The 25871-nt window shown below is 40.4% G+C and overlaps 1 protein-coding gene across 1 annotated transcript; it reads right to left on the minus strand.

Moving 5' to 3' along the window:
* Nucleotides 1-2892: 2892 nt before the first annotated feature.
* On the minus strand, nucleotides 2893-9292 carry LOC115819458 (uncharacterized). Its single transcript, XM_030782971.1, has 12 exons — nucleotides 9225-9292; nucleotides 8902-9103; nucleotides 8761-8793; nucleotides 7803-8113; nucleotides 7093-7192; nucleotides 6534-6569; nucleotides 6366-6419; nucleotides 5865-6098; nucleotides 5104-5210; nucleotides 3916-4081; nucleotides 3630-3714; nucleotides 2893-3410 (listed from the first exon to the last, which is right to left on the minus strand). Exons 1-12 carry the CDS (start codon nucleotides 9290-9292, stop codon nucleotides 3343-3345), a joined length of 1464 nt encoding a protein of 487 aa, XP_030638831.1. The 3' UTR covers nucleotides 2893-3342.
* Between the last annotated feature and the right edge of the window lie 16579 nt (nucleotides 9293-25871).

Genomic DNA, 25871 nt, shown 5'->3' on the forward strand with positions numbered 1-25871 from the left:
ATTGTGCTACTTAGAGAACTCTGGGATCGATCAGTGTTGTCATGTTGTATTTGACTCTGTGGACTCTTCTCCAATGTTGATATCATGGACTATAGGAGCCTGTATGTTTGTGTTTTCTTTTCCTTTGTTAAAACATTAAAGATGTAACACTCAATATCTTGCACACATGAAAAAGTGGAGCATGTCTCAGGAGAACCAGGGTTCCAGAGTACCAACTCCACAGCATTTCAATGTTTGTTTGTTTGATTTTTTTATGAGAGTAAAAAATATTAACAATAAAGCACTGAAGGTTATGGATTTCAGAAGAAAAAAAGGACCTTTGATTCTAAATCCGTAGCAGTTTAACCTTTACCAAATAATGAACTCAAAATGAACTCACAAAAAGAGGAGTGCTTTATATAGAAATCTATATATTAAAATTGCTTTACATTGTACATTGTAAACAAAATCATCAGTGATGTTGATTGTTTTGAAGGCAGTGAAAGAACAAACAGATGGTGTATGGTTTAATCTTTGCTGTATTTTCTTACCGTGATGTCCCTCCCTGTTACAAACAGGCACAGAGTGCATTACTCTTCCCATTCTCTCTCTCTCTCTCTCTCTCTCTCTCTCTCCCTCTCTCTCTCCCTCTCCCTCTCCCTCTCCCTCTCCCTCTCTTCCTCATGGTGGGTGTTTAATGACAAGGAAAATGGTTTCTGCATCAATCTGAACAATCAAAGAACAAAAAAAGTGTCTTTTTAATGGTGTAATGATTATGATCTATGCATACATTGAGGGTTGAGGTGTGTCAACTCTCACTGAGGGTCAGGCACTGATTTCCATCGGCCCTTCTCCTCATACACTCAAATTCCATATTACCCAGCCCTGCCCTGTCCTCCCTGTTAGCGTCTCCTCGTACACTCATATTCCATATTACCCAGCCTCACCCCGTCCTCCCTGTTAGCGTCTCCTCGTACACTCATATTCCATATTGCCCAGCCTCACCCCGTCCTCCCTGTTAGCGTCTCCTCGTACACTCATATTCCATATTGCCCAGCCTCACCCCGTCCTCCCTGTTAGCGTCTCCTCGTACACTCATATTCCATATTGCCCAGCCTCACCCCGTCCTCCCTGTTAGCGTCTCCTCGTACACTCATATTCCATGTTACCCAGCCTCACCCCGTCCTCCCTGTTACCGTCTCCTCATACACTCAAATTCCATGTTACCCTGCCTGCCCCGCCCTCCGTTTTTTAATGTCTCCTCGTGCATTCATATTCCGTATTAACCAGCCCCACCCCATCCTGCATTTTTGTCAGTTCTTCATTAATCCAGCGTTACAGTACGTGGCCATGCTGCAGAGCCCTCAGTCAGTGAGTGTCTGATTATAAAACACTAGAGGGATTCTCTTTAGCCCCTTACTCTCACTCATGTGTGTGTCCTGTATCCTGTATCGTCTCACTCATGTGTGTGTCCTGTATCCTGTATCCTCTCACTCATGTGTGTGTCCTGTATCCTGTATCCTCTCACTCGTGTGTGTCCTGTATCCTGTATCGTCTCACTCATATGTGTGTCCTGTATCCTCTCACTCGTGTGTGTCCTGTATCCTGTATCCTCTCACTCATGCGTGTGTCCTGTATCCTGTATCGTCTCACTCATATGTGTATCCTGTATCCTCTCACTCATGTGTGTGTCCTGTATCCTCTCACTCATGTGTGTGTCCTGTATCCTCTCACTCATATGTGTGTCCTGTATCCTCTCACTTGTGTGTGTCCTGTATCCTGTATCCTCTCACTCATGCGTGTGTCCTGTATCCTGTATCGTCTCACTCATATGTGTGTCCTGTATCCTCTCACTCATGTGTGTGTCCTGTATCCTCTCACTCATGTGTGTGTCCTGTATCCTCTCACTCATGTGTGTGTCCTGTATCCTCTCACTCATGTGTGTGTACTGTATCATGCTCCACTGACTGGAGCTGGGCTGGGGGACGATGGAATCAACTTTGCCTTTTCTTTTGAAAACATCTGTGCTGATTTTTTCCTTTAATGTTTTTTCTCTCTCTTATCCTTATAGAATGTGATTGTTGACATGCACCATAAAAATGTTTTCATGAACTATGAAGCCTCTTTCAAACTATTAATAAATTGTGTTTTTCTCTTGGCTGTAAAGACAAGCCATGGACTGAGGTGTCAGTGTTTATATTGAACTGTGGGACCAGAGTGGTGGTTAAGTGTGTCTGCTATTGGAGTAGTCCACTCTCCGAGAGCTCAGTGTCAATGTGTGAAGAGCTACAGTAGGAAAGGTAAGGCAGCATGCATTAGGTAAAGCAGGAGGTCAGATAAGGCAGAGTGCAGCAGGTAAAGCAGTAGGTCAAGTTAGGCAGAGTGCAGCAGGTAAAGCAGTAGGTCAAGTTAGGCAGAGTGCAGCAGGTCAAGCAGTAGGTCAAGTTAGGCAGAGTGCAGCAGGTAAAGCAGTAGGTCAAGTTAGGCAGAGTGCAGCAGGTCAAGCAGTAGGTCAGGTTAGGCAGAGTGCAGCAGGTCAAGCAGTAGGTCAGGTAAGGCAGAGGGTAAGGCAGTAGGTAAGGTAAGGCAGAGTGCAGTAGGTAAAGCATGTGCTGTTTTCTGGTACTGGAACAGCACTACATTTCGCTATACAGTGACTGGGATTTTTCCACTGTACCCATCACAGGTTTTTTCAGACCAGAAGTCAGTCTAAACACAGAAGCCTAATCTACCATGACTGTAGACTCATTTCAATGGCAAAGAACAGCCTTCCTTCTCCGTCTTCTTCTATGTTTGTGCTCAACAAACTTAAATTGGCAGGACTGCTTCTAACATGAGAGAATGAACACACATTTTCACACACAACACTGCCACCCAGTGGTGGTGCCTCGACTCACAGTTTATTCATTGTAATGAGAGGAAGAATCAGAGAGCAGATCAAAACTAGATGCCATTCCACCATTAAAGTGTAAAGTGAATGTAGAGTGGGCTGACTGAATGTACATAAACTGTCACAGTTTAAGAGTTTGGTGAGAGGAATGTATCTCTGAAGAAAAGAGGCTGTCATACACCACAGAGCGAGATGCCAGTGTAAATCTGTCATTCTGTTATTAGCCTGTCACAGCAAGGCTGTTGTAAACTCCTCTCTCAGTTTTTTCTCAAGGCTAATGCTCTGACCTGGCACCAGCTCAGCCAACAGTAACCACAGCCTGCTGATGCCAAGTGAGTTGAAAACAAATGTCAAAAAAGAGGCACTTGACAGAAAGACAGTGCTGCCAAAAATCAAGCAGAAAACAAACAAACAAAAAAACAGGTCTGACAGGTCTTGTGTTTGAGTACCAAATGAATGCAGGCTTCTGAAGCTCATGTAACCGGGTTTGAATTTGTGGCATCATTTCCTCTGTTGGTTTCTGATTGGCCAGTCTTAGCATCTGTCAACCAAGTCAGTCATAATCCAACACATAATACAGAGTGAGGAGCAATTCTAGAGTTTCCTAAGTGTTACAAATAACCAAAGGAAACAACAGGGAGTAAAAACTACATCATTAGTAATGCACTTTTAAATCTACTGAAATACATTCCATAAAATGAATAATTAATATAATATTTGTATGTATGTATGAGATAATTATATGTATATATACACTCACAGTCTGTCTCTGTGTCTTTGTCCTGGACGTCATCTGTGGCAGACTGGACAACAAAGGAACTCAGTCGAATGTCTGAAGCACTGAACTACACAGACAAAGACAAAAATGAAAGACTTTACATTTCAGTCTAAAGATTTACTGTACACAAACTAATGAAGAGATGGGCTCTGTCTGAGTGTGGGGGGGGGCGGGGGGGATTCTGAGCAGTGCTGATCACACAGACGGAATGACGTCAGTGTTTCTCACGCACATCAGACAGGTGCGGACGCAGCAGTGTCTGACTCACCGGCAGTTCTCTCTGGGACATGCTGGGCTGGGGGCTACTGGTGTACATGCAAGAGAAGGGCTTCTCATGTGTGGTGGGGTGGTCTGTACAGCACAGCCTCAGAGCAGCTGCAGGCACATGTAAATGCCAAGAGTGTGGATAATCCTTCACCAGATCAGACACCATTCTGTTAAAAACAATAACAAATTATACACCATTCTGTTACACACAATAACAAATTACACACCGTTATGTCACAAACAATGACACATTACACACCGTTATGTCACAAACAACAACACATTACACACCAGCCCATTACTAACAAGGCAAGTTTATTTATATAGCACATTTCATACACAAAGACAATCCAAGGTTCTTTACACAGATTGAAGTAAAAGAAAACAATTGAGAAAATATAGAATTTAAAAAATAAAGTGCAATTGTTTAAGAGAAAATAAAAGGAGTAAAAACAAAAATTAAAATAAATAGAAATTAAAACTTAAGAGCTGGAAACTAAATACATAAAGAGTAAAGTGCTAGAAAGGTACAGTATAGTAGCTTCATTGATCTAAAAAGGTGATCTGAGGTGTCTAGCAGGCCTGTATTTTTCCAGCATATCAGTGATGTAAGTAGGGCCTAGCCCATTTAATCATTTGTTTGCAAGTAGCAGTACTTTGAAATCAAATCTATTCTGAAACAACAAATTACACTGCTTTCAAATGGCTTATAAGAAACAAATGGAAAAAAACATGTGGACAGGTAATCTCTGGGTAGCCATACATCTGGCCATTGATTAAGGAGAGAAGGCTGTAAGCTTTCTGGACAAGGGCAGATATCTGCAGATTACTGCTCTAACCCCAACTCAGGATGACCAGATTACTGCTCTAACCCCAACTCAGGATGACCAGATTACTGCTCTAACCCCAACTCAGGACGACCAGATTACTGCTCTCATCCCGACTCAGGACTATCAGATTACTGTTCTAACCCGACTCAGGATGATCAGAGGCCTAATGAGGAGGTGGGGGGCAGCTGTATTTGATCTGTGACTGACACCCAAACCTCCACACTCTGCACTTGTGCCACAGGACTGCCTGGCCCTGCAGTACATCCACAGCGCCTCAAACTCAACCCCGTGTCATCAGAGATCCCCCCAGTCTCATCAGAGATGGCGTCTAAGTCATGTGCAGTGTGAGAGTCACAGACCTGTTGAGCAGAGATTCAGTGGCCAGGTCCAGATAGCCTGTCTGGTGGTGCTGGATCACTAAGGAGCTCCCTGCTATGTGCAGACGGTGTTTCAACACACGGTTAATCTGACAGGACAAAACAAAGGAGACACAGTTGATGAATATGACACAATGAAACATTTCTAAGAACATTAGTTCAAATTAAAAAAGCATCAGTGAATTTTTAAAACGACAGGGTGGAGAGAAACCTCAGTGGACTGATTAAAACAACTTCTACTCTAACATACACAAACACACTTTTATTCTCTCTTCAGAAGCTGCACATCATATTGAGAATAGAGAAAACATGTTTAGCACAGATTTTACAGTTTTATTTGCACACAGTTGTTATAACCCTTCTTTTATCCTGTCCTATTGTGTGGAAGAACACAGTAATCCTGTTAATGCATTCTGCAGAGGTCCAGACAAACAAAGATCAGTGACTGTAATACAGGGAAAGCGGTGACTCTCATTGTGACTGCAATACTGGGAAAGTGGTGACTCGCATTGTGACTGCAATACCGGGAAAGCTGTGATTCTCATTGTGACTGCAATACCGGGAAAGCTGTGATTCTCATTGTGACTGCAATACAGGGAAAGCTGTGATTCTCATTGTGACTGCAATACAGGGAAAGCTGTGACTGTAACACAGGGACAGCTGTGGCTCTCATTGTGACTGTAATACAGGGAAAGCTGTGATTCTCATTGTGACTGTAACACAGGGAAAGCTGTGACTCTTACTTTGACAATGAGCCGTTTACAAAGGCGGGAGAGGACACATAGAGGGTAGCCCAGCTGAACGATGACCTCTGAGAGATTCTGAGCCACCTCTTCCCCTATGGCTGGAGTCAGAGGGAAAGCCTCTACCCATTTAGAATGATAGTCAGTCAGAGTCATTATGTATCTGTGTCCTCTCACTGTCTGTGGGAGGGGCCCTCTGACATCAAGACCAAGCCACTCCCACCTTCCCCTGATCTGAGGGAAATGGTAGGGAATAACAAGAAATATACAACAATAAATAAACAAACAAACCAATATTATTAATCATGTACTTTGTATTTAAAGAAACATAAAACACAATGCTATATCTGCTTCTGACCACCACTGTGGAAAACTGGTTTCATTCAAATGTATATTTAATTTATAGTAATTAATTTAATTAATTGATATTTAACGTAATTTACAGTGAAAGCTAATTATGCTTCAGGCCCTGGTGAGAGAGGATTAGCCAGACTGTATTACCTCTATGACATGGGGCACTGTCTGTCCTGGGACTAGTTTGACCACGTGAGGTTTCTGTATCAGACAGAGTCATGAGTCAGAGCAGTGACACTCTCACCTACAGCATATCCTGTTAGGACTGGTCTGATTAAAATCACGCAATCAGCAAACACAGCGCAGCTAACTTACAACATTCAGTTCATCCTCCCCAGCCCAGCGAATGCACTGAAACACAAACAAATATTCACTTTCTTTAGTGTGTCAGTGTGTTACACTGTGTTTGAAGTGATGTGTCAGAGACAGCGTCTTAGGCTGTGTTTGGTGTGTCAGAGATGGTTTATTATGCTGTGTTTGGTGTGTCAGAGATGGTTTATTATGCTGTGTTTGATGTGTCAGAGACGGCGTCTTAGGCTGTGTTTGGTGTGTCAGAGATGGTTTATTATGCTGTGTTTGATGTGTCAGAGACGGCGTCTTAGGCTGTGTTTGATGTGTCAGAGATGGCGTCTTAGGCTGTGTTTGATGTGTCAGAGACGGCGTCTTAGGCTGTGTTTGATGTGTCAGAGACGGCGTCTTAGGCTGTGTTTGGTATGTCAGAGATGGTTTATTATGCTGTGCTTGATGTGTCAGAGATGGCGTGTTAGGCTGTGTTTGGTGTGTCAGAGACGGTGTGTTACACTGTGTTTGATGTGTTAGAGAGCTGTGTATAGAGCATGGCTTCTGTTGCCAGACAGATTCAGAGAAATATTACCTGTGGTAAGCAGTAACCACTGTGAAAAAAACTAGGTACAGTCAGGTTTCTGTAGATGGCTTCATCTCCTAGAATTGTCCATGGAGGGCTCTTTAATGGCCTGACCAAAGATTACAAAAGAAAAAATTAACAAATTACACATAGTAGTCACTGTACAGGAAACATGTAAACCCAAAATGTCTTTAGGACTTCACCTTAATGTACAGTAAATAGTTTAGTGTTGCAGAAAACATTCAATGACTGCCCAATGAATGCGCAAACTGAAATACAAGACAACTCTCTCTGAAAGTCACACTGAAGTCAAATTGAAAAAAAATGGTTATGCATTTTAAATAGACAAAGTTAATATCAGATTTCAGTTCCATCATATCTTGTTATTTTTTTCCATTATACTTAGACTTTTTTGTGTGCGTTAGATGTTAGAAGCTCTGTTAGATGCTCTATGATTTTCTCCATAAATTACTTCATTTACATGCACTCTATCAGAGTCACCAATTTCAGATTATGTTTACAGGTAATTAACATAGTTACTCAGACCCGTAATGTTTTTTCATGACATAGTCAGCATGTTATCAGACAAAGGAGAATACACAGGTTATATACAGGTAGGCTGCTCCACATCCTGATTCCATACCAATACTTCAGTAAACTGTATTACTGTCCCACAACAGCCTTATTACTGTACCATGTGATTAACTGGGATCTCTCACCTCTTCACAGCCACCCCACTGTCACTGGCTTTGGGGCCTGGTTGTCCAGGTGTCTGCTTCTCTGTAGTCTCACCAGGTCCATGCTCCAGGCCAGACTCTAAAGGTCTCTGTTCTGAGGTGGACTCTGCAGGTGAGCTTGTTTGAACTGGTCTACATTGCAAAAGAGGTTCCACAGGTCTCTGCTCCAGGACAAACTTCCCTGATTCCTGGTTTATACTGGCTTCCACTCGAAATAGAGACAGTGGAATGACTTTGGCTGGAGCTGGTCGTACCATGGCAGCAGGAACAGGCTTTGACTCATCCACAGTTTGCTGTGATGCAAAATAAAGGGATAGAAACAGTACAAAAGAATGATGTTTTCTCTGCTTTACTTATTTCTGCCGCATTAATATTCATACTCACTATGTTTATGCATAGTGTAATACACTGTTAAAATCACTAATTCAGAATAAGACACCTCCACTGTTCCCTATGGGTAATTTCAGTGATGTAACAACTGTACCAGTAAAGGTTATGATTAGACACATGAAAAATATACCAGTTCAGTATGTGTTCTAACATTCACTGACATGGGAAAAAAAACTAACGGATGTGGAATACCACTGTGACCTGAGCCTCAAAAATCTCATTTTTTTCATCACTATAAATATCAAACAGGATCACCTGCAGCATGTTAATGTTCTTCTGAGTCTGTAATTCTCAAAACTATTAGAAATGCAAACTGTACACAGTTCACTCAGACTGTTCAGTCACAGAGACACAATTCGCTGTAAAACACGGCATGTATATGCACGGCAAAACAGTGTGGACTGTAATTATATGGAAACTGAAAACTTCGCTTCACATAATTTATGGGAAATGTAAAGGCTGCATGCAAACTTGTTTTCTGCAACACACTGCACAGCCAAAAGAGTTTTGAGAAAGCTGTAATATAGCTAGACAATATTCTGTTACCTACCAAATACCTCCGACTTCTTGGGTTGATCAGTGCCTGCAAGAACAAGAGGGAACATTTTATACACAAACACACGGAAAGAGGGAAATATAGAAAGCTGTGATTTTCTGTGGCAACAAATGAAAACGCTAAGGACTCACGCACCTTTCTTCTCTGCATGTGTTCGGGAAATGAGAAAATGGTAGGAACAGCCCATTTGTAGAGGCGCTTTACTCTGCCAAATCGACTGAAACACTTGTCTTCGAAGTGGCCGGAACACAGCTTACTATGAAGGGCTGGCGTCCAATCTTTCCACCTCATATTGACTAGCCATTTTTTAAGCAACTTGGGGTTTTTATGTGGGAATCTGCGAAAAAGAAACGCTGAATGAGAGGTGTACTATGAACACGCCCAGAGAACAGAGCTTGTATGAACAAAAACACCTCGACGCAGTGATACAACAATAATTTCCTCTTTAAGTTTCTTACGAATGAAATGTGATGCCATTCTCTTTCGTGGTGTTTTTGCAGTTGTAGGCAGAACACACGAATACCATTCTCTCGTCGCATTAAACATATAAAGGATATATATATATATGTGTGTGTGTGTGTCCAGTCTATTATTAAACAGGCTCAGTCATATAAGTTGTGCTAATTTATCGTTAGCATTCCACCCTTGTTAAAAGCAGACGCAGACAAAATGCGTCATAGTTGACGCTGATTGGTTTGAAAAACATCCAATCATTAGGAAGCGGTATGCTCAAGGTTATAAAGAAGGAGGGCCCACCGAAATTTATTTCAGAGTTAAACCAGAATTTCTCAGTTATTCAAAATAGTCAAAACCAGCCAATACGAGAACACTCTTGGATTGTCTTTGTTTTTTAAATAATTTAGCCTAACTTATCTGGCTAAATGACGACTTGCTTCGTGAAATATCCCTGTATCCATCAGAGGTTCTACATTACACAGAATAATAATGTAAGTGAGTAGGTAATTAAGTAGATGGATAGACAGACAGACAGACAGACAGACAGACAGATACATACATACATACATACATTCATGCAAACATAAATCAATAAATAAATTGTTTGAATTGTTTAAACAGTGAACAATCAATTTCACATGTACAGTAGGGCTGGGTATTGGCACAGATGCCCCGTGACTCGATTACAATTCACAAGCTAACGATTTGATTCAATCTGATTCAATATTGATTCGTTAGGAATGAGATATGAAATACTACATTCCAGTTTTCCATATTTGTTTAAAAAGCTCTAAAGGGAACACAAATTTACAAATGCAGAGTAACTGGAAACAAATTGTGAAGACCACTAAAGAAAAGGCTAAAGGCTTGTATGCCAAAATCTTTATTTGGGGAACACATGGGTATAGTCAGTAGGCGATTTGTAGGGGGATGAGGGGAGATGCCATCCCCTTTGCTAGAAAAATGACCAAAATGCGGTGGCTCAGTGGTTAGGACTGTTGTCTCACAGCAAGAAGACCCTGAGTTCGAATAGGCGAGGTCCCATGCCCTGGCCATCCCAAGTCCTCCCCGTGTTTGCCTGAGTTTCCTCCGGGTGCTCCGGTTTCCTCCACCATAAAGACATGCATGCTAGGATTAGTGCTCCTGTCGGCCCAAGGCACTGGCAAAAAGACCTGGAGTTGGTACCCGGGCACCCGCAGCTGCCCACTGCTCCTAGCTCATAGTGTATGCTCACAGGTGTTAGGATGGGTTAAGTGCAGAGGCTACATTTCACTGCTCACTGCTTAGTGTGTGTGTGTGTGACAAATTAAAGTGCTACTTCTACTTCTACTCTATCGAGTAGTGTATAGAGTAGACCATTGGACCATGCCCCCTGTTAGAAGTAAAAAACACCTGCTGGGTTTAGTTAATTAAAAACAAAACCAGTTTCTTTTAAAGCACAAAAAAAGTCTTCCGACTGAAAAGAATAGCTCAAAATAAAAATGGGCAAATCTAAAAGTCACTTGCCATGATTCACAAGTTCTTTAACTTAAAGATATTGTATTGAGGCAGAAACCTCCTATGTCCAATATCGTTACTTTACAGAAAATTACAAAAAAACAAACAAAACTGTTTTTAAAATAACTTAACACCACGTCGTCAAATTTGGTGTTGTGTCTTTATATGTGGTCAGATACTTGCATGTGTCAGTACATTATCAATATTTTACCAAAGTCAAGCTCAAACGGGGTTACAAGGTTTTTGACAAGCGAATGTCAAGACATGTTTTGTTCGCCATTGATTACAATGGCGGCATCTGAGGGAGTAAGTGCATCGCATTACACTGACACCAACTTACAGGTTCCAAAGTTTATTGTAGCTATAAGTGTGCTCAGTTTTTCCTGTAGTTGAATAAGGTAAGGTAAGGTAAGGTATACTTTATTGGTATACTTTAAGGTAAACTTGTCTTGGGCTCCAAGCTACTGCAAACATACATTACACTTGTCAACAATGACACAGTGCACATGAATGCAAGTACATATATCATTCATTCAAACTCACGCAAAACATGCTTAAATTCACATATTAAGTGTGAGACAGTGGTTCTTTAAATAGTGAAGTAGTGAGAGTAGTGAAAAGTAATAAGAACTAAAACAAAACAAAACAAAACAACAACAGCAAAAGCAGTAGTTTCAAATAATAGAACGTGATATAATCAATAAGTGTTTCTTTAAAATAATAAAAGATAATAAAAGACTGTAGTGTCAGGTAATGAATAATAAAACCAAATATAATCAGCCAGTGGTTCGTAAAACTAGTAAAAGATAACAAAAAGACAGTAATTGCCAATAATAAACCCAGGTATAATCAAGCCAGTGGTACGGTAGAATAACGGAAGGTAATTAGGACAATGGTTTCAATGACAGCCCCCCCCCCCCCCCCCCCCCCCCCCCAAAAAATTAAATAAATTAAAATAAAAAATAAAAATAAAAAAGTAAATAAATAAAATAAAATAAATTCATGTTGTACTCCTACTTATTGTTATTTAATATCTTCACTGAGGATGGAATGAATGAATTCTTGTATCGGTTTAATCTGCACTTTGGCATTCTGGACATTCGGCCTGAGGGCAACACCTCAAATTCTGGGTTCAGGGTGTGTGTTGGGTCATTCAGAATCTTCTGTGCCTCTCTAAGCACAGACTTTTCAAATAAAAACTGAAGGTAGTCATGTTCTTTTTTCCCTATGATTCTCATGGCCATTTGGATGAGACACGCGAGCTTAGACTTAAACTGTGCTGAAAGGTTACCATACCATACCTGTATTCCATATTGAATTACACTCTCTAAAATCATTTGGTAAAACAAAGACATAAGTTTGTTATTTACACCATAAAATCTAAGCCTTCTTAAAAAGGACATTCTCTGTTGTAGCCTAGAACAAACGTTTTCAACATGAACATGCCATCACAGCGAACTGTCAATGTGGGCACCAAGATATGAGGAAACCTGATTTATGGGTACATTGTGAATGATTGCTGGGCTGTGGTCACCAATTGATTTTGGATCAAATATCATCTCTTTTGTTTTATTTACATTCACAATAAGGTGGTGAGCATCACACCAATCCACAAACTGTTTGATTTCGGAGAGGTAGAGTGATAAGTCTTGATCTCTGCGTAGTAACCCAAGAATGGCAGTATTGTCAGAGAATTTCACAATATAATTTTGGCAGGTTTTGCTCACACACCCATTCGTGTATAATGTGAAGAGAACTGGGGAGCTCACATAGCCTTGGGGTGCCCCTGTACTAATAGATTTGGAGTCAGATATTGCCTTATTTACCTTTACATATTGAGCTCTGTTAGTTAAAAAAGAATAGTAACATTTAATAATAAAAGAATTTGCATTCATCTGTTTCAATTGCTCCAGTAATAAATAAGGCTGAACAGCATTAAAAGCTGAACTAAAATCAATAAAAAGTAAATGCGCATATGCCTTAGTGTCCTCCAAGTGTTTAAGGACTAAGTGGGTGATAGTGCTGACTGCATCATCTGTGCTCCTTTCTTGCCTATTAGCAAACTGCCAAGGGTCTAACTTCAGGTTTACCTCAGCTTTCAGTAAAGACACCATGTATTTCTTAAAACATTTCATCACAATTGAGGTCAATGCCACAGGCCTGTAATCATTGTTCTCCACTGGGCAAGACTTCTTTAGAACTGGGATGATGACAGTTTTTTTCCATAGTGCAGGAACCAGTGAGTGCTAGAAGAGTGGACACCAAGCAAGCTCTTTAGCGCAGGTTTTTAGGAAACGGGCAGAAATCCCATCCGGTCCTCTGGATTTCTTAGTGCATAACCGACGGAACAGCCACTGCACCTTAGAGCTGTCCACCTCAGGCCTTATGGTTGTGTCATCCTTAAGAGAGTCTAAGACAGTCTTGCACTTGCTGGAGAAATCATGGGTTTGGAACCTGAGGTAAAAGTCGTTCAGTTCATTAGCTTTCTGTAGGTCATCAGTAGTAGAAATGTGTCTTTTACTTGGTTCCATATTGGTGATGGCTTTCATTGAGTCCCATAGTTTTTTAGAGTTTGTAGTGATAAAATGATGTTCAATAATGTCTCTCTGTTTTCTTCTGGCCTCTTTTAGCAGCTGGTTAAGCTCATTTTGTATTGTTTTTAGCCCAACCCGGTCCTTCTGAATGCTGCCTTTTTCCTTTTAGTCCTTTAGTTGCTTTGTTATGTATGGTTTATTGTTCGGGTACACAATTACGTCTTTTTTAGTGAGTATATTATCCACACAGAAATTTATATAGTCCGTTGTCATTTCTGTAGCCACGTCAATATCCGTTTCATTAAAAATATTCCAGTCTTTGCACAGGAAACACTCTTTCAGTTTTTCTATGTCATCTTCTGACCACACAGTCACTGTTATCACCTGTGGCTTACTGCGTTTGAGCATAGTTTTATATGTGGGAATTAAATGGATTGTGTTATGGTCTGAGTTGGGGGGGGTTTGAATCTGGCGACATATGCATTTTTGATGTTTCCGTATCACTTATCTAGAGTTCTACCATCCTGTGTTTCACACTTGACATACTGTTTGAGTGCAGGCAGTGACAGTTCGAGTTTACAGTGGTTAAAATCACCCAAAATGAAAACAGGGGCGCCCGGTGTACGCTGTAATAGTTGATGTACACAGTCTGCAATACGAGCTGCTGCTTTAGCTGCATTCCCGCTAGGAGGGACGTAAACAGCACAAACAACATCACTACCAAGCTCTCTCGGAGGTAAAACGGTCTCAGTCTGAAACATAAGGCCTCAACATCGGGGCAGCAAACTGTTTCCTTAACTGTGTACTGTTTGCACCAGTCGTTACTCACATACACAGCCATGCCGCCACCTCTGTTTTTCCCCGATAGTTCATTCCTGTCCATTCGGACAAGGGAGAACCCCTCGATTTCTACCATGGAGTTGGGGATGTCCTGGTGTAGTCAGGTTTCCGTGATTACCATCAAACTTAAGGTGCGGTACAACATGCCATGCACAACATGCCTTGGCGTTGACCCTGAGCTCCTCTATTTTGCCTCGAAGTGATCTTGTGTTGCATAGTACCATCGAGGGCAAGGGAGATCTGTTTCCCTGTCGTTGTAGACGTTGCCATACTCCTCCGCGCCTACCTCTTCTCCACGGCTGCCTGTTGCATTTAGGTTGCAGCCTCACACATTTGGGCAGGTCTATTGGAATGAGTCCGGAAGAACGAAGTGCTAGCAGTGTTTCTTGGGTGCAGATGACAGGTAGCTGAGCCTCCATAACTGCCGGTAATGTTTGGCACGTTGTACAGAGTCCCACTATGAACAACGCCAGGCAGGCGTATTGAAAGTTCCTTGTCATGCGAACTATAAAACACGTTTTTTCAACATACATGTATGATAGTCAGTATCATACACGAACAAACAAAAGTTGCAGCCGATCACAAGCCCAGGTCGCAAGCAGAGCAGCGCCACCAGAGGTGTAATGCATGTGGCCAAAATCTCTTGTTATAAAAGATTAAGTGCTATGAACAGGTGACCAAAGACAGTATTGGTGATGACTAGACACCACATGCTAGACTAAACCGCACTCCAACCTACCGTGGTTAGCCTGCACTCTTCTCTGCTCCCACATGTCTCGGGCCTCAAATACATAGAACATTAGCCTTCAAAGACTTTGTGTCTTTTGAGTAAAGAAAACGCTGTACTTATTCGAACAACAAGTTCTTTATTTAGCCTTGCATTTCAGCTCTCGCATTGCTAACAACTAGAGACTGGCATAACTAGCTAGCAATGTGACAAGAAATGAGTGGAGATTTGAGGTTTTGCCGACAGTTTGAGGATCCAATGCAGTTTCAGAGATAGGCAGCATCAGGGAGGGGCTTGAGGGTGCTGTAGCTACCCCTAGGATAGCACCCCCAAGAGATTTCTGAGGTTTATTTAGATTTTTTAATTTTTAATATGTGAATGCTATAAGTTATAATTTGAAAAAATAAATAAATACATTAATAAAACAAACCGATCATTTTTAGACTAAAAAACATAAAGCCAACACAGCTGATCTGATTCAGCCAATGGGCGCAGCACACGTTGAACCTTTGACCTTACTTTCATGTCCTGTCAGCCAGAGCACAATTATTTGTAACTTAGCATTATCGAAGCATTAGCGATATCACCATGGGTCGTTTTTTACTTCACAAACGTCTACATGTGGAGACTCACTCAATGAAAAGGAAATGAGACTTATTGTGAACCTGATAGGGCTACAGGTGGCTAATGGTATGTGCATGATTTTTTTCCCCTCTGTTGCCTGTTATGAATTTAACGCATTTGGCAGTTGAAGTACAAATTCTGACTCCTTTTTGACATCTCAGTGCAATGCTCATTCATATAACATTAGGTCTATGGAGCGGAATACTGTTGATTTATTAGTCGAGGTGTTGGTGACTGGCAGCATGAGTTTGTGATCATAGAATCTGAGGCTGAAATGTACACAACCTTTCTGTTGCTTGCATAATTGAGTGAAATTTTATATTCAGGGGTGTGTATACGTAGGCTGGCTTGTGCACCTTACATGTATATCCCATGAGCTGAATATCTTGCCTTGTGTTTGACACAGAATGCCGGGTACTGCGTATGTGCTCGTGTGTGTACGTGTGTTGGAGGTGTTGCAGAACAAATTAAACTGTGGTGACTGGCACATTAATGGGAAACTCTAAATTCCAAATTTCAGAGCACCTTCACTGAAAAGTCAAGCAACCCCACAGCACCAGCAAAAGACAATCTCTGGCGTCACCCCTGTTACAAGATTTAGTCACAAGCTCTTTTTAATAATTTTCATTGCTCAAATATTTGTGAAACCCTCAGACAGACATAAAGAATGACCAATAGCATTGATTTATGAAAAAAAAAAAAAAAAAAAACGAAAAATGGTGATTGTTCATGTGACTAAGCGCCAAGTGAGATCAAACGCCTATCCTGCGTTGTGCGCACTACATAGCAACGGCCCTGCGCTTTTGTTCAACTTCGCATATGCACAACTCCGAAATGTCAAAGCAGACGTCCCAATGACGTCGCGTCGCAAATAAGCGGGAATTTTACAAACGTGGTTTCGGACCGACCACACTATTATTTTATTTTAGGCCCAGTTGCCTCTTCATTCAGCCCATTTTCAAGTTATTTAATTTGACTTGACTTGGGTGTGGAATGCAAAAAGACATACATGTAATGTAGGCTAATGTCTTTATTTAACAATAGCAAGACTATTTGTTTTATTTTATTGTCGTAGCTTATAGGCATATATGTTCAGTTCGCAAAGTTTGTGAAGAGTTGCAAAGAGTTCATTTGTACTGACTACTTTTAATTTGTTGAATCATAGCGTTTGAGTTTTGTGTTTTATCGCTGTTTAAATGTAGGCTATTATATGACTATTTAAAATCTGTAAAACGGTAGTTGTGCTATATGGCTATATGGTATATATATTGCAGAAATGAACCTAGAAAATCGGGGGGGGGGGGGGGGGGGGGGGGGTGTAGGCATATTGGCCTAAAAGATCGCTCCATAAATTTTACAGATCGATATCGAATCAAACGAATTTTTAAAAAATGATTTATCGAAAAAACTATATTTTTGGCACACCACTAATGTACAGTATCTTTGACTTATTGTACCTGCCCATGGAAAGAGTTAGCCTACATAGCATCCCGCGTCCTCTTAGTTATGTTTTTATTGCTTGTTTGTATGTTTGTTTCTTTGTTTTAGGGGTGCTATGTAAATGAATACATCAAATTTGGTACTATGTGCCTTATATGTAGACTCTGAAGATCTGAAGGTCTGAACTCTGTATCAAGATGGTCCTACTACCGTTTTCCACTGTTTTAATATCCTAAATCAGGTCTAAATCAGCTATCTCAGAGTGGATCATTCCTTTTACTCTTTGAAGAGGAGCCTCTAATACACATACAAGTCCCTGTAACTGAGTAAATATGTGTGTAACTGTGAATAGATTCCAAAAGAGTGCACTTAAAGAAGCTGTGTAGAGAGATATGAATCTTACATTGCTGACAGTTCTGTAATATGGACTGGTTCTTCTGAGAAGGACAGGCAGTTATTATCCCTGAGATGAAGCCTATTTTCCTGAGATATCTGTGTGAAATATTTCTATTATGTTTATATATTATTTAAATGCTTATTAATATTACACATTTATTTATTCTTGAGATTCCTTTTGCTTGTTTTTCTTATATTTCAATAGGTCTTGAGCTTATAAAGTCTTATATTTAAATGACCCTAACCAAGCGCATTCTCTCATTTTAACCATGTTTCAGATGATCAGTGCTTATTAAAACAGCCAGCTGTAAATTAAATGCACCTGGGGCCTACACTCCTTCAGTTTTCCATTACAAGAAGAAAAATCAGACCATTTGAATGAAGAATGACCACATTATTCTGCATTCTAAACATGGCAACATTATGCTTCTGTATCTGTCCTTGTTATAGTCCAGACAAATGTCACATGTTTGTTCAAATTATTAACATACTGTGTTGCCGGGATGAGGTGTAAAATTACAATTTGTTTCCACTAATTAAAATAACTGAGTTGTCAAATGTTTTCATATTTGATTTTACCCAACAGAGACAAACACAGGAGGATTCCACTCCATGTGGTAAAACTGTATGTTTATTCCTGACCACCCTGCACTGTTCAAACACTGTCATCTCAGCACAAAACACCAGCATGTCAGTCTATACAGATCAAATGTAAAACCATCCATATACGAAAAAGGAGACAAATGTATTGAAATTAAAACCTAAAACAGAAGATATATTCTACAGTCTTGACAATCTTTTTGTGACCATAAATGGACTTCAGAACACAAAGCATATTTACAAAGTGAGTGCAAATTGCCAAATTAAACTGACACCTGATTTGAGAACGTGCTGAGAGCTAATTTCACATGCAGTTTGGGGGGGGTGGGGGGGCGTGCCTTATGGCTAAAGCAGGTTTATGGAGGAATATAACAGTCTCAACCCTGTCACTGTTGTTTGCATTTTCAGTCATGTCATGCAATGCAATATACTCTGTAAAGCTTTTGTGTGTCTGTAAATGTTAATTAATGGCTGATAACGCACATTTTTCCTTTTCCATGGCTAGTAGAACTGTGGTTTGTCCCATTCCTCCTCAAACTCTGTCAAGAGAAACACAAAGTCAGAAAAACATTTAAAAATGGTGGTTGGTCTGTAGGTTAAACTAAAAAAAAACAAATCAAATGCTCTATTTCAGTCTGCCGTCTGACAGCTATGATGCGCTGCTGCCATGTGTGCCTGTATAGTTAAAATAATGCTCTGACAAGCGATCTGTGTGTATGGTTGACATGTATACATGTCATACATGTTTTGTGGCTGACATGTATGACATGCATTTAATTCTTCTGTAGTTCTGACTCGTCGTTACAAACCCAGCGTAACAAGCGACACTTTTAGTAGGCTAGTTAACTCAGTTGAAGCCAAAGTGCTCTACCTCCATTTGAGGATCTTCTGCCCATTAGACCTACGAACATCTCCCCTTTATTTCCTGTGAAAATAAAACTGAAACATGTATTCAAATCTCGTACTCAGGAAACATTAAGATCAGAGAGTATAAAGCAGGTCTGTAGTACTATATGTAGCAAATACACCGTTTTGCAAAATCTTAGTGTTATTGACTTACTTCTCCGACCGAGTCGTAAAGGTTGAGCAGTTCCTGGAGATTAAAAAAATTAAACGAAGTTATTTCATTTTCAATCACTTGCTAACCACTTTAATAATTGCCGTGTCACACGTCAACGTTTTATCGTTCAGTTTGACTTCCAGAGCCACTTCAGTCGATTTCTTATCATGCCGGTCTTGTGCCGCGCTAGTTCTTTTACTCCATGTGCGGTACGTTTTTGGATTAAACCTGTTTCCCAAGAAAAAGCTAAAACAGAAGGGGTTTCTGTTTGTCTAAAAGCTACAACACATATACATAAACAGAAACAGGGTTAATTCATTATAGAAACTTTACCTCTATGAAACTTTACCTCTAGCCTACCAGAACAATCGAAGTACCCTACGCGGAGAGTTGGATGGACTGCACTAGACATACTTTTGGTTTTTAAAATTTACCTGCGCTCCTGCCCATTGATTCGTGGAACTGCTGTGACTTTGATCGTTTCATGAAATCGGTGAAGCGGAGGGCAAAACCCTCCTCTGACGGTTCTTCCTGTTAATGTAGACGCATGAACACTAGGTAAGTTTCTCCAGTGATAGCTTATATTTACATTTTACAAATAAAAGGCTCTCAAATATGGTTTGAACTGATTTGATTCGATAAAGCAGAGAGTGGTGCACTACAAGAAAAAAGGTATAATCGATAGTCACCTTCCAGTTTGTCGCAGACCAAACGTCCCGATCTTCACCAAATGACGATTCTAGTGTATTGGACACTTGAGCGTAGAGCACGACCGATAAAATCGATATCTTAATAATCTCCATCGCTTGACTAATGTGTCTGTATTGGAGTCTCGAAGTAAGGTTTACAAGCCAGGATAACAGCCGCCCGAACTCTGTGAAGGAGCTTTACCAAACGGTCCCGAGCTGTTCTCATATTTATATACCCGAGTCCCCTCCCATTCACAGAATAAAATCAGAATTTTTTTTTTAAATATTTACTGTATTTGTAGACGACAAACACCTTCTTATCTACACTGACAGTTCATATAATATTTTACTACATATCCAGACAATATGTCAACTTTTCCCTTGCTTCAGAGACCAAGTGAAAACATTGTGAACGTAGTGTAAGACTGAATAACATTTTTTATGTATGATGAAAACATTTGTTAATGTAAGTAATGGGTACAATTAGTGCCTTCCAGCATAAGTGTATGGGGTTTGTAACGCAAAAGTAATTGTGTAATTTGTTATACCAGAACTATTCTGGTCCTCCTGAACTTGCTACAAAATAAGTAAAAAAATTAGTTTTAAAAGTAAAATTGTCCGGGCAGGCTCTAACCTGCTTTAAACAGAGAATGAAGAAACCCTCCAAACTTTTACTGCCCAGTAGGCTACCCTGAACTCCAGTGGATTAGTTTTGTGAATACAGTATTAATGGGATTTGTAGTAATTAAGTTATTTTGCAGTTTCTACGACATCTTCAGTCAATGCACTGAGTGCTGTTATGAGAAGACACTTCCCAGTGGCTCAAACAGGTGAGCAGTACAGATGAGGTGGTGAAATTAAAATGCCCCTATTCTGACCCAATTCCCATCATACTCGAGATCCATTCACAGAGACAGAGAAGGTCACTGCAGGCTGCTGTTCAATCTGAATGCTCTCTCGGAGCTCTGTTCTGTCCCTGTCTTCTAGCGCCGTAAATCTGCATCTGCAATACTCCCATGAAGGCACAGAGAGATAAACAAGTTTGATTGTTCCAGTACAGCTTTGCTCATATTGTCCTTGGCAATCAGTCTCTCACCTTTTGGCGCATGATGCATGGAGTTTTATATGTAGATTCTAAACATGCATTCAATACAAAAAGTTTATTCAAGACACAGTGAAATTTAAACCACGCTGGCCCATTGTAAGTTGTGTAAATGATTGAAAACCAGCCTGTGTTCTCTCCTCTTTGCATAATGTTCAGATTTTGTTTTGCATTGCAGAGACTAATTTTTTGAACACAAAAGCTGTTTTGTGTTTAAGTGTTATTGATTATGGGTACTCTTCACATTCAAAAATGGTATTGCCTCACTGCACTTAATCCAGAAATATGTTTCATAAAGTGGTTAAGCATTCACTGATTGGACAGACAGTAATTAGCACAACGATTTTTTTAAATTGGTTTAAAGTAGCCATCAGACAACATTCAGCTGTTTCCTTCAGTGCTTGCCCACATCTCCACCTGCATTAGGAGAATATTTTGACCACACAGTTCACCTACACAGTAAAGCCCTCTTTATTTACTTTAATAACCGCTTTCTCCATTAGAGGCTTGCTGGCCCAGATGCTTATTACAACTGTAAATTTTCATCTGGTAACTAATATTTGCTGTTGTTTCTGTAACTTTCTAGCATTGTACTCTACGATCATTGAGACCCACGTTGGCATGGTCCATGCATGTGCATGGCTCAGCTGCCTGCCCCAGTTTGTGTATGTGTGTTAGCCATGATCACTCTCCTAAAAGTTTCACACACTGCATTTGATGATCTAGGTAGTGTGGAACATGTTCATTTGCTGGTACAAGTATTTCACAAAACTTTGTAAAAAGTTCCAAATGGCCTTTTAAAAGCACACTTGCTGGTCAAAATCTATGATCAAAACAGCCAGAAGTAATCATCAATAGGCATCAACATACTTGTTAGAGATGTTGTATTTATTAGTTTAAAATGATATTAATCTGAGGGTACAGTTGGCTTTATACCATGAAAGATAGTAATCCTTCCCAAGTACTAAGGTCCTTAACTTGATCTATGCACACACCACCTTTGTAAAACCCCAAAGAATCTTTTCTCCCTCAGTTTCAATAATTTGCTTGTGAGAGACAGTGATGCTGTCTAGGGGCCTGTTAAAGCAAATGAACTGCTTTTGATAGATCCTCACAATAATGAGAGCCTCATTGAACACCTCTTTTTCTTCTCCATAAAAGTCCAAAAGATCTAAAAGACAAGAAGCAATACCAAAAAGTTGCTTTCCAACCATAGCCTCTTGATCAGATACTAGATTGGTTCTTATTGCCCTAATGTTCCTGTTTTCATCTTCAACAGCTGAGACCCTACACAGATGGGACACTTTTCACAACCTACCAGGCAAAACCTGCCAACTACACCCACAACTGATGAACCTTTGAAAAGGTCGCTAGTGTGAAGAAGGTCTCGCTGAATCACAGATCATAGAAGTGTTGATTTCTTCATTTTCTCATCATGCTTCCATGACACTGTATTGCATTCACATATATTTTCAACCTGGAATAAACATGTACAAGAACAGGTTAGATAATAAAGAACAGGTTAGATAATAAAGCACTTTGTTGAACCAGGGCATATACTAACTCTGATGTCAAGTGAATGTTGTTCCAGGACAAACAGTCATTTATCTCTACTTTGTGTGAACACTTTACAGCTGTGTTCTGTTTCTGGAGATTGATTTCTTTTTTTCCAGTAGAGACAACTGTCATCTCTCTGCAAATATGAATGATTAACTCTGTGGTGTTTGATGACTTTTGTGTCATTAGCACTTAAACAAGCTATTCAAATTGCTTTTCTCTTGAAGGCAATCAGCTTATTTAAGGTCAAACCCAATATAAGGATGAACACACATTATCATATTCACTTCAACAATAAACCAACACGAAACACACCACATGCACACACGCATGCACATACGGACACACAAAGAAATAAAAACGTTGTACCAAATTTCTATTCTATCATGCTGTCATATTCAACAGTACCCTGCAGGGAAAATAATTTTAGTTAGGCATTAATTTGCCAAGCAAATCAATAATTAATATGTTTTGTCATCAGTAATTTACAGGCAACAATTCTAATGCACAAATTAATTTACTGGTGTGGAACACATGGTCACTGAAAATGTAACTTTCTTAAACTTGTAGAACTGAGATGAAATGAGAAACACAATGCACAAGCTTCTTTTAACCACATTTAATAATAATGGACAAACAGGCAAGAATAATAACAAGCATTAAAGGGGGTGAAATGAAGAAGAGTGTCAAAGAAATTATAGTAAAAAAAAGCCAAAAAAGAAAGAAAAAGCAAGTGTCGTGTGACAAGCAGTATCAAAGTAAACAGGTTAAAAGAAAAAGCTACAAGAATGGGGTGAGAGAGTATTCCATGGTCAGTGGGATGGTTTAACAACAGATCAGCAAACTGACTGCACCACAAAACTGTTCAGTGGTGGGAGTATAGAATACAGATAGGAATCTTTTAAAGGGTTTGATCTTCAAATCAAATTACAGTTCTAAACTGAGGAAAGTTTAATGTGTGTTTCAGCCACAGTTACTGGTATAATAAAGTCAAGGCACGTTGGCTTATGGTCTTGGTGACTGAGGACAGGTCCTTAACTGTCTCTGGCTGGGAGCAGAAAGGGGAGCTGGCTCCAACTCTGGACTCAGGATTTTTGGAGACTGACGGTAATGCGTAGAGGGTTCAGGTCATGTATATCTGACAGACTGAAGACTTAGGGGTTCCTTTGTGTTGAATTAGCTGACAGTTCTTATTCTGGTTCCTTGTTTAACTCTTTACTGTGGAAAAATGGGATAGTCATGGGATAGTTGTTCCCCAGTGCTTATCAGCATCTACCACATTTGTTCAACAAGTTGATTATCTGTTGCCACCAGCAAACAATGCTGCTTGCAGTATACTCCAGTAAAAGTGTCATAATATGACTGTTCCATCTGGTGCAACTACTGGTAAACTAACACTGGTAGATTGATGCTAAGGACTGGCACCAAATTAGTTAGTTATCTGTTTGTCTTGTAAAACTACAGCTAGTTTGGCTAGTTTGACAGCCCCTGCAGAAGTTGAAATGAGTGCAATATGGTAGGATTGTCTAGCAAGAGAAGGTGGTTTTATTATGTCAGCAATCGGAGAAACAGCAAATATAAAATAGTTGTTTTAAGGCACAGATGGCTGAGATGCAAGAACCTATCAATGGGCATATGGTAGATATATACAAGCTATGTCACACTGTCAGGCAATGGAAACTGTTGCTTTGCAGAATGAAGCTGAAACTATTAAACATAATCCTTTGGCCCAGAGGACACCTGAAGCTATGGTGCACTCTGGGGAGCTAATTAAGACAAAGGGAGAAGTAGAGAAGGTCTTCAATAAATTGTCTAATATAGAGCTTGAGCGGGATGAAGAATGCAATTTGTGTGTGAATGCCCACTGTGAGAAGTGGAGCGACACATGCAGCTTGCCTGCCAACTGTGAGAAGTTGAAGGTAATCACATTCAGTGTTTAGAGAGTGGCTTAAAAGTGGCTTAATCCAAAACAAGACCACTATATCACATAAAATATTTTTGAAGTTTTGAGATATGCAACTTGTTCATCCAGTGTGTGTCCTCTCTTAACAAAGTAGCTTCTCAAAGGCCAGGATTTGCTATACAGTCTTGTACCTTTACTTAGCTGTAGGCTAGTAATGACAAACTGTGTGCCTTAGTCAAAAGCCCTAAACCAATCCAGTCAAGTGGTTCTCAGTAGGTGTTTTGTGAAGTGGTTGAAACAGCAGAGCCTCCTGGTACACTGCAGTCTCTCATAGTCGACTTTTATCTTTCTGAGTACAACCCTGAAAGGAGCTGGCCAGCCCCTGGTAGTGAAATTGTGGCATCACCATTAGGTGAGTCTGCCCCTAGCTTTCCTCCATCCAGATACCACAAGGACATGACACACCACTTAGCTTCCCAATGGTAGGGAGGTAATCTTATGTGCTTTCAGTCCCCCTGAGTCATAAAGCCCAGGTAACAGTTATCACTGAAGGTAAGCAAGTTAAGGATTTTGTCATTCCTATCTGGTATGAAAAATCACTTGTTAGTTAGGAGTTGTATGACGTTCTGTCACATCCCCATGCCGTTTGTTCTTGTGGAGTAGAGCACAGTCTGATGTAAAAGATGTTGGAATTTGTGCCCCCTCACTGCAGTTGGGACAACTTGTGCATTACACACACATTGTTCTTAGTCTGATTTCTGTCTACATTTGTACCGATCTACTTCTGCAGCTAGGTAAAAACATGCTTTGGTTCCAAGCAAGTATTGGCTCTAATGACCCATTATGCCTGTATTCTGGACCAACTGTCCCTCAGGTTTGTAAGGTTGTGAATTAGTTCACATGGTCTGTATCTCCTATGGCTACTAGGGTTCCCACCTGTCTGAACATTAGTAAGGGACAGACATTCAGCAGCTCCGCAGTATTTTCCAGCCTTCACATCTGTTCTGTAGCTTCGGCCTTATTGTTTGAGGTACTTTGTTGTTGGAGATGAATAACTGTGCAGGGCAGAACTAAGTAGTGAGGGTGTGGTGGCAGGGGCTCCTCACCAAACCCTTGCAGGTGTTGAGGCCAGGGTTAGAGTTAGGATGAGGTTAAGGTTTATGTTAGGGTTTGGTTTAAGGCAGTGGTTCTCAACTCCAGTCCTGAGGGCTCCCTGTCCTGCACGTCTTTGTTTTAGCTCAGGACTAACACACATGATTCCACTGATCAGTTAATCATCAAGCCCATGGTTAGTTCGATTAAACTTGATAATGAAGAGTTAAAACACAGACATGCAGGACAGGGGGCCCTCAGGATGGGAGTTGAGAACCACTGGTTTAAGGTTAAAGTTAGGGTTTGGGTTTAGGGTCAGGTTTGCATCTCAAACAATCAGAGACTCAGGGAAGGCAGAGTTTCAAATAGTCGCATTGGCTGCTTGTCACCATTTTGTGAGTAAGAGTTGTAAGTCAGAGCCCTCTGTCATTATTTCCTCCCCATCTCTTCCCTCTAACCAACACTACTATAATGAGAAGGTTTGCCTAAGCTTGTTTTTGGCAGCCATGCTTGTTTGACTAAGACACATATTCATGTCCTGGTATCTGTGAATGGTAGCGTTTAACAGTGTCTAGTCAACTTTACATC

The sequence above is a fragment of the Chanos chanos genome, chromosome 8, assembly GCF_902362185.1.
Source record: "Chanos chanos chromosome 8, fChaCha1.1, whole genome shotgun sequence".
NCBI classification, from domain to species: domain Eukaryota; kingdom Metazoa; phylum Chordata; class Actinopteri; order Gonorynchiformes; family Chanidae; genus Chanos; species Chanos chanos.